Source organism: Dendrobates tinctorius, unplaced genomic scaffold (assembly GCF_039654945.1).
Source record: "Dendrobates tinctorius isolate UK_male_01 unplaced genomic scaffold, ASM3965494v1 ptg000083l, whole genome shotgun sequence".
Lineage (NCBI taxonomy): Eukaryota > Metazoa > Chordata > Amphibia > Anura > Dendrobatidae > Dendrobates > Dendrobates tinctorius.
The window spans coordinates 11,828,616-11,841,569 of record NW_027361751.1 but is presented as its reverse complement, the minus strand read 5'-3'; the positions used below and the strand labels follow the sequence as shown (position 1 = coordinate 11,841,569).

Genomic DNA, 12,954 nt, shown 5'->3' with positions numbered 1-12,954 from the left:
GACGGTTTCAGGGACAATTTTCCACTATACTTTATGTCACCTCAAGGCAGAGTACACTGGGATGACAGAGTGTGAAAGATTTGTGCCCTAACCAAACTTGTGTACCTTCTGGACCAACAGTATATACCTTTGCCAACCAAAGTTGGCTATCTTGTCATGGTCTTACTATTTTTACCTTTAGGCCACAGGTGTGTACCTGGTTGTGTTTTATGCAAAGTATTTCACCTTTTAACAAAAGTTGTGTACATTGGTAGGAAATCACCAACAATAAACACAACTTTTTAGGTGAAATACTTTGCTTCAAACACAACCAGGAACACAACTGTGGCAAAAAGCTAAAATTTACCCACAGTTATATACCTGGTTTTGAATACCTTTTTACCTTTGAAATACCCTGTATTTAACCTTTTTTTTAAACATAGTTCGCCGCAGAAAGAAATGACAGACAACCATTGTGAAACGATAATTTAACTTTAATTAAAATTTTTTTTTTTTGTAAAATGTTTTTAAAGTGCAAAAAACTTTTTTAATAAAGGTTTTAAACCCAATGGGCATTTTTATTACAAAAAACACACATTACAAATCTGTGTACTGTGGGGTGGAAATACTGCTGGAGGGGCTGCGGGACACTTCGACACTGGGTGTGTGGAGAGAGGACTGGGATCGTGGTGGGGAAGGAACAGTTAGAGGTGAAGGTGTGGAAAAAGCTACAGAATGGGTGGACATGTGGGAGGCAGAAGAGGTGGTGGGCGGTGGAGTGGAGGGTTGGGCAGGGACTGTAGGAGCAGATGATGTTGATGGAAAGTTGTATGGGGAAGGAGTTTGGTACGGGGAAGGAGTTTGGTACGGGGCAGGTTGCTGGAAGTGGGGAGATGTCTGGTACTGGGGAGGTTGCTGGTACTGGTGAGGTTGCCGGTATGTAATAGGAGGGGGAGGATGGAAAGTGGCTGGAGGGGGTGCAGATGTAATAGGAGGGGGAGGATGGAAAGTGGCTGGAGGGGGTGCAGGTGGAGGAACTACTGTGGTGGGAGGTGTAGGTTGGGAGGTAACCAGCTGTAGAGCACCGTGGCACGAATGCATTACATGCATCTGCTGGGTAGGAGATAGCGTTGCCATGCGCTCCACAACAGACCTGAAAAAGGTGTGGTTTGGCGAAGATCTTGCTTCTGAATGCATGGTTTGCAGAAGTGTCTTCACCTCCAGAATGCTGGAGTTGATCTGCTGAAAGCCTGCGGAGATTTGCTCTGACAAGACTTTTAGACAGTTCTGGAAAGATGCATTCAGATTCAAGAACTCTTGCGCATAACTCTTTTCCTGACCCCTCTGCCGCTGCCGCCCAGTACCCGCAGGTGTACTAGAGGTGGCAGGGGCAGAAGGGTGGGGTAAAGGGAAAGCGATCTCCTCACCAGCAGCTTCATGTAATGTAGGCGGCCACGATGCTCCTGTGCTGGTGGATGGGACAGATGGGTCGAATGTGTGGGAAGGCTGGGAAGGTGCAGATGTACCGGGGCGGTCGAAGTGTCCCTCGGTGCCGGTCTCCTCAGGGATCGCCTCAGAAGGGTCCAATCGTGCAGGCTCCCGAGTGCTGCTCACCGTGCTGTGGAATAAAGAGAAAAAAAAACAATTAAAATACTGACATGGTATGGCCCTGGCTGAAAAAAAAAAGTTACATCTAACATTTTTTTCACATGTGGTGTGTAATATTTACCTTCTGGTGAGCATTGTTTCCCGGAGGAACGACAGGGCTTGTGCGTACTTGTACTTGCTCCTGCGTCCTCCAGATCCACTCGGGGCCCGCATCTCTTTATTGAACTCCTTCTTGAAACGATCCCTCACAGACCGCCACCGATTCACAATTCTGTTCCCTGAAACGAGAAAGGAGTGGTTAGTATACAACATCAGTGTTTCACAAACTCCAGTCCTCATGGTCCCCAGGGGTCATGTTTTCAGGATTTCCATAGTAAATAGAAATCCTGAACACATGATCCGTGGGGACCACGAGGACTGGAGTTCGGGAAACACTGGTTTACATCAAGCAACCGGTACTGTATATACTTACGCTCTTTAATCTGTGCCCGAACATCGAGGTCCTCCCAGCAGCCCACAAGGAGCAAACAGATTTCCTCCCAGAGTCGTCGGGTAACGATCAGGTCAGCGTGGCGGCGGTCAGCCATATTCCAGAGCGGCTCCCTTTCTTTGACGAGATCGATGAGGCGGTCCACATCAATCCCTCCATCCTCACCGTCAGAGTCGGGAGCACGCTGTGAAGGCTGTTAAAGAAAAAGACAAAAATAACATAATTAGCCTCCACAAAAGAAATGAAATAAAAAGTGCAAAAAAACAAAGCAAAAATATTTATACTTACACGCTGGTGACCGCCGCGTTGCTGTCGCCGACGGCCCTGGGAGGCACTGCGAGGACCTCTTAGCCGAGCACCAGATTGGGAAGACTAGAGAAGAAAACAAAAAATGTTATGTCTTTGGATGTAGGCATTTGTTTGCTGTGTGTGGTCTGCAGAACATTGTTTTCTATGTGTTGTGTGTAGTGTGATGTTGTGTTTCTGCATTTGATGCAAAAAACTTACCAATTGTGAGCCCACTCCAGGTGTCTGTCCACCCCTTCCTTCTTCTTCTGGGAGCTCCTCTTCATCTTGTGATTCCTGTTTTGAAATAAAAGGCAATGAATAGACATATATTACAGAGATGATGGATTTTGGAAATAAAAACTTACCGTCAAACGCTGACGATGCGAGGGAGGGCTCCCAGAAGAAGATGTGCTGTCCTGTTGATGGCCAGACTCCATGGCTGTGGGTATTGCTGCTGCTGTTGCTGCTGCCAGTGATGCCATTTCTGCTGCTGCTGCTGCTGCTGCATCTCTTTGGCGGCTGTTGAATAAAGAGAAACAAAGGGCCAATGAATATCTTGATATTCCATGGCCCTAGTTTGGAGGAATGGGGGATTTGATAATTACCGTCTCTCATCTGCTGCTGGACTCCCCTCCTCAGCATGTTCCATTTGCTGCTCCATTTGTGGTGGTGCTGATGGTGCTGCTGCTGCTGCAGATGTCTGCTGCCTTCTCCTGCTCCTGGTTCTTGGCTTGGGTGGCATGTTGGGTGTGGCTGAGGGTCCCATTGTCTTGCTTTTATATATCTCCTGTGGGCAGAGCTACTGAGCATGCTCAGACCAAAAAACCGGATCCGGCCGCCGGCGTGTGGCGCTCATAGGCTTTCATTGTGTGAAAAAGCCGGACGCGCCGGATCCGGCGCGTCCGGCTTTTTCGCCGGAGACAAAAAACGTTACAGTAGCCGTTTTTTCCAGACGCCGGATCGCGACACATTGCCGGATCCGGCGAAAACCGGATGAAACGCATGGCCATCCGGCGCGATCCGGCGCAAATGCAAGTCAATGGGGGGGAAACCGGATCCGGCATTGCATTTCGCCGGATCCGGTTTCTGTCAAAAGCGCCGGATCGCGCCTGATGGCGAAAACCTGATGTGTGAAAGAGGCCTTACTCAATCCATTAATTGCTCTGATCCACAAAAGCAGTTATATACTGAGCAACATGTTCTAAAACCTTTGTGGGACTCACCATACGGGCTCTAAAAATAAGAGTCCAAGAACATATAAGGCTACTTTCACACATCAGTTTTTTGCCGTCAGGCATGATCCGGCTTTTTTTAGAAAAAACGGATCCGGCATAAATTTTGGAGAACTGTAGAAACGGATCCGTTTTTTTGCTGGATCCGTCTCTGTTCCTGGAGGCTGGCCAATTGGATCTGAGCATGCGCAGACTTAAAAAAAACGGATCCGGTGGCTGGATCCATCTTTTTCTGGATCTGGCGCATTCCGGCGCCCATAGACTTTCATTGTAGCAAAAAGCTGGAAGCGCCGAATCCGGCGCTTCCGGCTTTTTCGCCGGAGACAAAAAACGTTACAGTAGACGTTTTTTCAAGACGCCGGAATGAGACAAGTTGCCGGATCCGGCAAGAAACGGATGAAACGCAATGCCATCCGGCACGATCCGGCGCTAATGCAAGTCAATGGGGAAAAACCGGATCCGGCATTGCATTTTGCCGGATCCGTTTTTTCCAAATAAAGCCGGATCGCGCCTGAAGGCAAAAAACTGATGTGTGAAAGAGGCCTAAAGGACATCATAGTGGTGAAATAAACATCAGCAGTAGAGGGCCTCCGCACAATACCAAGGCACTTTAAAATTGTTCATAAATGCAATCCTAGTGGGTTAAAGGTAAAGGGCATAGATCGGATAGTACTGGGTATACAGGGAGGCCAAATCAGTTGTTTGCTCAAACAGCGTTGAAACAAAATGAATTTGTAATTACAGTGCTTGCAACCATATGGTTTAAAGGAGAATATGAGTTTTGCTCCATTCCTCTGAGTCCTCTCCCTTTTTTTTTTTATCATACTTGTTACTATATTTTATTTAATTGCACATTCATTATTAATTCTATTATTATTTTTCTCATTTTTATAGCGAATACGTTGATATACTATTGTATGGTCTTTATCTTCACCATGGAGGGTCACTTCTCCATGACTCGATGGTCAACTCTTGAATTGATGTCTTTTGGCTGTGATCCTCAGAACATGAGCGCTTCTGTTATGTCCAATCAAAACCTGCAAGGACTTTTATATCAGATGGAACTGTGTGCATGTTATGAAATATGATTGCATCTTTGTAAATTAGGATTTAGTTGTGAAGTGACCTGCCACTGTGTATAATATTTATATATTTTTTTAATTTATTCTAATGTATTCACAAGGTGGGCTTCACCTCATATACAGTATATCAGTAATTGATGCTACATTATTGACAGGTTGAAGACAAAAGAAGGATCGTTCCAGCTACTAAAAAACTTACTTTATTAAAGTAAAGTTTAAAATAACAGCATATCGGCTTTCTCCTCTCCAGCAAAAGAATGCGCTGGGGGGCACTAGAAACAGCTATGCGTTTCGATCCACTATGGATCTTTTTCACAGCGTAGCTGTTTCTGGTGCTAGTGCTGGAACGATCCTTCTTTTGTCTTCAATCAACGCTTCGCTGAAGTCCAGACGAGTTTCCGTGCTCCGGCTGTTTGGTTGGTGAGCTGGCTAGGGCTTTTCAGCCCATATCTTTATATTTGTATAGTTGACAGGTGCATGTGGTTCTTATGCTATGCGGGTTTCCATCTGGATCTAATTCTTCTTTCTTCCATTATATTTCTCACCCATAACAGGCATTCTCTGATTGACACTAACCTAGGATCTGGTGAGCGAGCATGCCGTCATGACAAGTGCGTGCATCCCTGGCCATATATCCCAGGGCCGGCACTCTGGTCAGATGACCCAACTCGTGCCTGTCAAGTTGTGTGATCGAACCGCCTTCTTTGCTCACTCTCACCGTCACTCTTGCTCATCGGAGTGACGTGTCGCCATATGTGATCCTTTGTTGTCTCATGACCCCAACGGATACCATTGGCTGACATCTTGGGTCCGTGTGCAAACTATAGTGATTATGATATTGCTTGGGAGGCATTACCAACATAAACAAACAAGTTGTATGTAGCCGACCCACTGCCTCAATCTGAGCTGTAATACACTCCACAATTAACTCCATATGTGTGTTTACCGATTGATTGACCAATCTAGGATATATAAGGTTGCTCTCATTAGTGTGATGCCACCCCCAGAAGAAGGCATATGCCGAAACGTACGTCGGGGTTTTTTTTTCCTGGGTTTGGCAGCACAATCCTGCACAGTTATCCTGCTTCATTCTGCTCTTACCCTATTTTGACTTATCTATACTTCATTATGTGATAAATATATGAATGGAAATATAAAACCAATGTTATTAGAAGTATTGGTATATACTATGGGTACTTCAAGTGACAGTATGCTTACATCCACCTGGTAAGGATTTATATATGTGGGGTTGTGATGCCACTTAGTGGTTTCCCACTCTTTTTACATGTTTTTAACTTGTCTTGTGAGTTTTTTATTCCCAAATAAAATTTAGATTTTAATGTCTACAAATGTGGTTCTCTAGTACACTTTTTTCTTATATGATCAATAATGAACTCTGCATGCGCGCAACCCTACCTGCACTCTTAAACTGCCCGTGTCCCCTAAAAATTGCATTTTTTCCCCTCTCTCTCTGGCCCACCAGGCATTTCAGCGATACCCCGCCAGGCCAGTCCGACCCTGTGTGAATTAAATGAAGATTTCCGTATATGCATCAGGATAGAAACAACTAGTATAAACCAATGTATGGGCAATAGGAATGGAAACCGGACATATCGGCAAAATACAGAAGAAAGCTAATGGGAGAAACCCAATCAAAAGAAGTCCACATTTCTACATACTGCATGTTATGCATATATGATAACTTCATTGTTCCATCTTCTTACACAATCTCACAGCGTACAATTTGACATACAGCATAAACCGTCTCTCTTACAAATTAAGCAGACCATTCTCTGTTGTTTAACTTGTTTATTTGTCAACAAATGTGTTAGGATTTGTTTTCAAATAATTTTATTTATTTTTTTTAAATAAACAGGGTAGGGAAAGGAAGGTAGGAAGGGAGGGAAGGGAGTGGGGAATAAACAACCTTGTACAGGTTCGGGAAAAAAAATTAAAAACTAGAGAACCCACAAACAGGCATAGAATAACATATATCGAAATAACAACATAAAAGAAAGAAAATAAATCGACAATCCTTATTATGGGGTAACATTCTTGGAAGGAGATACAGCATCCCAGTACTAAAGAGCCCAGGATTAAACTTCAAAATATAGTGCCTCTTGTTAGGTCTAGTTGATATGAAGTTTGTTGTTCCAGGTCTTCCATTTTTTTGAGTATTTGTGAATGTGATTGTTGTTAATCGCAAATCTGCGTTCTAAATCGCTGTGTTGGCCTATCTTGTCAAGTATGTCTGAAACATGGTCTTGGTCACTAAGAGGATGTGTATGATGATAATGTGTCTTACCGAATCATCAAATTGTTCCATGTCTAATGAAAGAAGTGCTCTTTCGGGTGTAATTGTGAAGTCCTTAGCAATGAGGTTAATGTGCCGTGTGACTTGAAGCCAGAGGTTTTTGATTTTTGAACAACCCCAGAAAATATGGTAGAGGTTCCCTTGGTGTCCACAATCTCTCCAGCACAAGGAAGATAGCTCTGTGTTAAAATGCGATAACCTCGTCGGGGTATAGTATCATCTATTTAACAATTTGAAATAACTCTCATGAAGACCCATTGATATGTTGGAATTGTAAGTGTTTTTGATGGCATCGTTCCAGTTCTCGAGACGGATATCAGCACCAAAATCGGACTCCCATCTCTTCATGTATATGTTTTTGTGGCTCGTTAGGTCTTTGACAACAGATCTATACAAATTATGCAGACTCCAGAGGTCTTTATTTTTAAGGTTGCACAGTAGTGAAGATAGCATTTCATAATTCAAAGTCTTCCCTTTTATGAATTTCCAAATTCTGTCTTTCAACATGGTGTAAAAGACTAGCTCAGATGATGGTAAATTATATTTAACCCTGATCTCACCGAATTTCAGGAACTCCACTCCACTAAAATCATCCCCCACCCTTTTAATTCCAGATTTCCCCCAAACCTCCGGTATCGGGAGATCATCCATCAGTGCCAATGAAGATAGAGGCAACTTTAAGATTTGCTCTACTTTTTTGATATTTTTAGTCGGCTTAATGAGATCCCTCCAGGCTGAGATTATCGGCCGGAATATAGGATGAGATGAGTTCGCACTGGGCTTTTGCAGAAGGAAGTGAAAGAAAAGCTTTTGAATGGAACCTCTATCACTAGCATCTCTCTCCAAGCCATACCAAGCTGGATGTGTCATGTTTTCAATAAACCAGTGCCAGCTCTGTTTGATGAGCGAGGCCTGATAATAAGCATACAGTGGGGAAAAAAAGTATTTAGTCAGTCAGCAATAGTGCAAGTTCCACCACTTAAAAAGATGAGAGGCGTCTATAATTTACATCATAGGTAGACCTCAACTATGGGAGACAAACTGGGAAAAAAAATCCAGAAAATCACATTGTCTGTTTTTTTTTCATTTTATTTGCATATTATGGTGGAAAATAAGTATTTGGTCAGAAACAAGCAATCAAGATTTCTGGCTCTCACAGACCTGTAACTTCTTCTTTAAGAGTCCCTCTTTCCTCCACTCATTACCTGTAGTAATGGCACCTGTTTAAACTTGTTATCAGTATAAAAAGACACCTGTGCACACCCTCAAACAGTCTGACTCCAAACTCCACTATGGTGAAGACCAAAGAGCTGTCAAAGGACACCAGAAACAAAATTGTAGCCCTGCACCAGGCTGGGAAGACTGAATCTGCAATAGCCAACCAGCTTGGAGTGAAGAAATCAACTGTGGGAGCAATAATTAGAAAATGGAAGACATACAAGACCACTGATAATCTCCCTCGATCTGGTGCTCCACGCAAAATCCCACCCCGTGGGGTCAGAATGATCACAAGAACGGTGAGCAAAAATCCCAGAACCACGCGGGGGGACCTAGTGAATGAACTGCCGAGAGCTGGGACCAATGTAACAAGGCCTACCATAAGTAACACACTACGCCACCATGGACTCAGATCCTGCAGTGCCAGACGTGTCCCACTGCTTAAGCCTGTACATGTCCGGGCCCGTCTGAAGTTTGCTAGAGAGCATTTGGATGATCCAGAGGAGTTTTGGGAGAATGTCCTATGGTCTGATGAAACCAAACTGGAACTGTTTGGTAGAAACACAACTTGTCGTGTTTGGAGGAAAAAGAATACCGAGTTGCATCCATCAAACACCATACCTACTGTAAAGCATGGTGGTGGAAACATCATGCTTTGGGGCTGTTTCTCTGCAAAGGGGCCAGGACGACTGATCCGGGTACATGAAAGAATGAATGGGGCCATGTATCGTGAGATTTTGAGTGCAAACCTCCTTCCATCAGCAAGGGCATTGAAGATGAAACGTGGCTGGGTCTTTCAACATGACAATGATCCAAAGCACACCGCCAGGGCAACGAAGGAGTGGCTTCGTAAGAAGCATTTCAAGGTCCTGGAGTGGCCTAGCCAGTCTCCAGATCTCAACCCTATAGAAAACCTTTGGAGGGAGTTGAAAGTCCGTGTTGCCAAGCGAAAAGCCAAAAACATCACTGCTCTAGAGGAGATCTGCATGGAGGAATGGGCCAACATACCAACAACAGTGTGTGGCAACCTTGTGAAGACTTACAGAAAACGTTTGACCTCTGTCATTGCCAACAAAGGATATATCACAAAGTATTGAGATGAAATTTTGTTTCTGACCAAATACTTATTTTCCACCATAATATGCAAATAAAATGAAAAAAAAAACAGACAATGTGATTTTCTGGATTTTTTTTCTCAGTTTGTCTCCCATAGTTGAGGTCTACCTATGATGTAAATTACAGACGCCTCTCATCTTTTTAAGTGGTGGAACTTGCACTATTGCTGACTGACTAAATACTTTTTTTCCCCCACTGTATATGTTGGGCAGTCCTGCGCCCCCATGTTTTTTATTTTTGTACATCAAGTCTGCAGATATTCTTGCTTTTTTACCTTTCCAAATAAATAGTCAGATGAGCTCTTGAGCTCTATCAATGGTTTGGCGCGGAAAGCCAACTGGTAAAGTCCTAAATATGTATAAAATTTTGGGAAGGATAAAAGTTTTGACTGCCAGAATCTTCCCAAAGATGGAAGTCTCTAGCTGAGCCAAAAAGGATAGATCGCCTGTAATAGTCTTTATAATGCTGTCTAAATTGGTCCTAACTGTGGCTTGCATTGATCCAGCTATTCTAATCCCTAGATAGACAATCTCTTTCTCCTCCCAAATGAACTGGGTTTGGGCATTTATTTCGCTAATTTCAGATTGTTTCATGTTTAGAGTTATAAATTTTGATTTGTTTGGGTTTATCTTAAAATAGGATGCTCTAGAGAATTTTTCTAGTTCAACTGAAAGGGCTTTAATGGAGTTTGCAGGATCCAGTAGCGTGAGGAATAGATCATCTGCGAATAATCCAATTTTAAAATTTCGTGATGGCAGTTCAAAGCCTTTAATATCATTGTTTATTCTTATTTTTTCAGCTAGGGGCTCTATGGCAAGCACAAATAGAAGGGGGGACAGGGGGCACCCCTGTCTCGTGCCATTGGTAATGTCGAACGGGTCGGAAAGGAAATTGTTTGCATAAATCCTTGCACTCGGACCCGAGTACAAGGCGAAGACTGTTGATAGAAACTTCTCATCAAAGCCAAATCTAGCGAGAGTTGCTTTTAAGTAAAGCCAGTTTAGCCTATCAAACGCCTTCTCGGCGTCCAGTGCCAGAAAAGCAGTTTGGGTTCTCAGGTTGGTCGCTAAATTTATCAGATTCAACACCCTTCTAGTTCCGTCTGAGGCCTGGCGGCCCTCTGTAAAGCCTATTTGATCACCCGCCAACAGACGTGGAAGGATGTTTTTTAATCGGTTTGCAATGATCTTTGAGTAGATTTTTAGAGTTGAGCGACTTTTGGTTTTTTAGGGTCGCGTTTCGTTTCGTGAAACCCGACTTTTCCAAAAGTCGGGTCGAGCAAGATCGTCCGATTATAGGGAAAAGTCGGGGTCGTCCCGAAACACGAAACCCAATGTAAGTCAATGGGGAATAAAAGTCGGCAGTGAGAGGAGGACAGGAAACACACCTACAGTGCCCATTTGAATGCCAAAAGCATCAATTCTTCTTACTTAAGCTTGTCAACCTTAATTAACTTCATAATACAAGTTACGCACTGAAAAATGGGGGTTATTTGGCTAAAGTTGTGGGGGGGGAGGGCTGGCTGCAGGTTTTCATGTGCCCTGGGCGAAAGAGCGCCCCTTTAACACATACCACAACACATCATGCTCCGATACGGCAGAGAAATAGCGGTATAGTACAATGAAAAATACCTCACTTTTTACATCTCATGAAGAGGCCCATCTATTTCTCCATACAGAATCATTGGTCCCATATAATGTTTGAAACAGTATATGATGAGCTCCACATAATGCTACAGTATATGTTGGTCCCCATGGATGAAGCTCCACTGTCTTATGGGCCCAAATAATGCTCCAAACATAATGGGCCCCATTTCTAATGCTCTAGTGTATAATGGGCCCTGTAAATGCTGCTCCAGTGTCTGATGTCCACCTTTGGAATGTTCCAGTGTATGGTGGGCCCCATCTATCATTCTCCAGAGTATAGTGCTCCCCAAAAATTGCTGTCCCAACATTGAAAACAATCAAATAAGTCTCCTCGCTAGGGAATCCCTGTACTTGTCTGGACTCCTTGTCGTCCCCATCTTCCATCTCACTGCACAGTATTTCAACTTTGCAAGTGCTGTGATCCTGAGCAAGCAGGGGGGGCCCACTCGTTGGCGATGGCACTGGCACAGGGCCCCTGATAGTACGGTGGTGTGTCTGATGGCGGGTGGGCCGAACCTGCACTTTCATCTGCAGCTTCCTCTTTGTCACCGTGTAAGATGGAACTGTATATGGGAAGGGTAACCTGAGTTTCATCAGGGTCAGATTCAGGTCGTGTAGCGTGCGAGGGGAATGTAGTGGTCTGGGTAAATGTACCAGCAGATTCATCGAGCAGTGGCTGGGCATCAGTGCACTTGTGTCGCCCCCAGGAGTACGGTCGCCACAGTGGCATTACCTTCTTCCTAGGGAGTGTGATGTCATGCTTGGGAGCAACGAAGGATCTCTCTAGCAGGTTAACTGATTGGGCGGCGTTATTCCCACGAGTCATGACCCTCCAAACAGCGTTCATGAAGGCAAAGTGTTTGTTTTACGTGGGCAGTATGGTTGCAAAGCTGAACCTTAAAGGAATGTCCAGAAGGGCACCACCAGGAGTGGAGCCTACGGTTAAATTCGACTCCACCTGGGAAACCTCAACCATGCCAGCTACAGAACAGATGCACACATTGCAAGCTTAATTCCGTTAACGAACGAGACTCCGTCATGCCCCGCGGTCCGAGTCCAGCTTACTAGAGGGACACGTGAGGCTCTGGCACATGAGATTGGCCAATAACTGGTGTGTCATGCCCTTACATGTCCGTGGCTGCATGTACGCTACACTGAAAAGGCCAGCGTTTGTCGCTTACAGGTGCAGATAACCCGCTGAACAACGTTAGTGATGGGGATCACTGATTACAATTATTACCCGCGAACAATGATTTCCCAGTAAGTGCAGGTCAACCGCAGTTCCGGAATTAGGCCTAACCGTCATTCCTGAAAAAATGAAAAACTTACGTGTGCAAACCACAGGTGCTGTAGCTTGCTTAACAGCTCGCCAGCCGTTCTCACGCCCAGTATGGATTACACGTGATTGCACAAAGGTGAGAAAGGGTACCGTATCCCCAGATAACATGTATGGATAGCGTACACATTCAAAATATATGTCTCAGGAGGCAGGCTCAGACGGTGTCAGGCCCAGTATGGATTGCACGTGATTGCACAAAGGTTAGAAAGGGTACCGTTTCCCCAGATAACATGTATGGATAGCGTACACATTCAAAATATATGTCTCAAGAGCAGGGGTGGATTAAGGGTAGCCAGGGCCCGGGGCAGTTCAGACTCTGTGGGCCCCCCTCGTCACGTGACGGGGGTCACGAATCGTAGAGCCAGACTCTACATAGAGAATAATGGGGCCTCCAGCACTGACCTCCACCCACAGAGCCACACTCCACATAGAGAATAATGGGGCCTCCAGCACCGACCTCCACCCGCAGAGCCGCACTCCACATAGAGAATAATGGAGCCTCCGGCACCGACCTCCACCCGCAGAGCCACACTCTACATAGAGAATAATGGGGCCTCCAGCACCGACCTCCACCCGCAGAGCCGCACTCCACATAGAGAATAATGGAGCCTCCAGCACCGACCTCCACCCGCAGAGCCACAC

General features: G+C 44.8%; 1 protein-coding gene and 1 long non-coding RNA gene across 2 annotated transcripts; both read right to left on the bottom strand.

The window, feature by feature from the left end:
* Positions 1-576: 576 nt before the first annotated feature.
* Positions 577-2,054, bottom strand: LOC141097058 (uncharacterized). Its single transcript, XM_073584015.1, has 2 exons — positions 1,709-2,054; positions 577-1,597 (listed from the first exon to the last, which is right to left on the bottom strand). The coding sequence occupies exons 1-2, from the start codon at positions 1,924-1,926 to the stop codon at positions 577-579; spliced, it is 1,239 nt and encodes a 412-aa protein (XP_073440116.1). The 5' UTR covers positions 1,927-2,054.
* Positions 2,055-2,145: 91 nt separating this feature from the next.
* Positions 2,146-2,766, bottom strand: LOC141097222 (uncharacterized). The gene is made up of 3 exons (XR_012233883.1): positions 2,585-2,766; positions 2,366-2,449; positions 2,146-2,270 (listed from the first exon to the last, which is right to left on the bottom strand). It is a non-coding gene; the product is annotated as an uncharacterized lncRNA (long non-coding RNA).
* Positions 2,767-12,954: the final 10,188 nt, after the last annotated feature.

Coding starts and splice junctions, on each gene's coding strand:
- LOC141097058 (XM_073584015.1), bottom strand. CDS start 1,926: ATGAGGACTGGAGTTTGTGAAACACTGATGTTGTATACTAACCACTCC. Junction 1,598..1,708: donor GAAACAATGCTCACCAGAAG/GTAAATATTACA, acceptor TTTATTCCACAG/CACGGTGAGCAGCACTCGGG.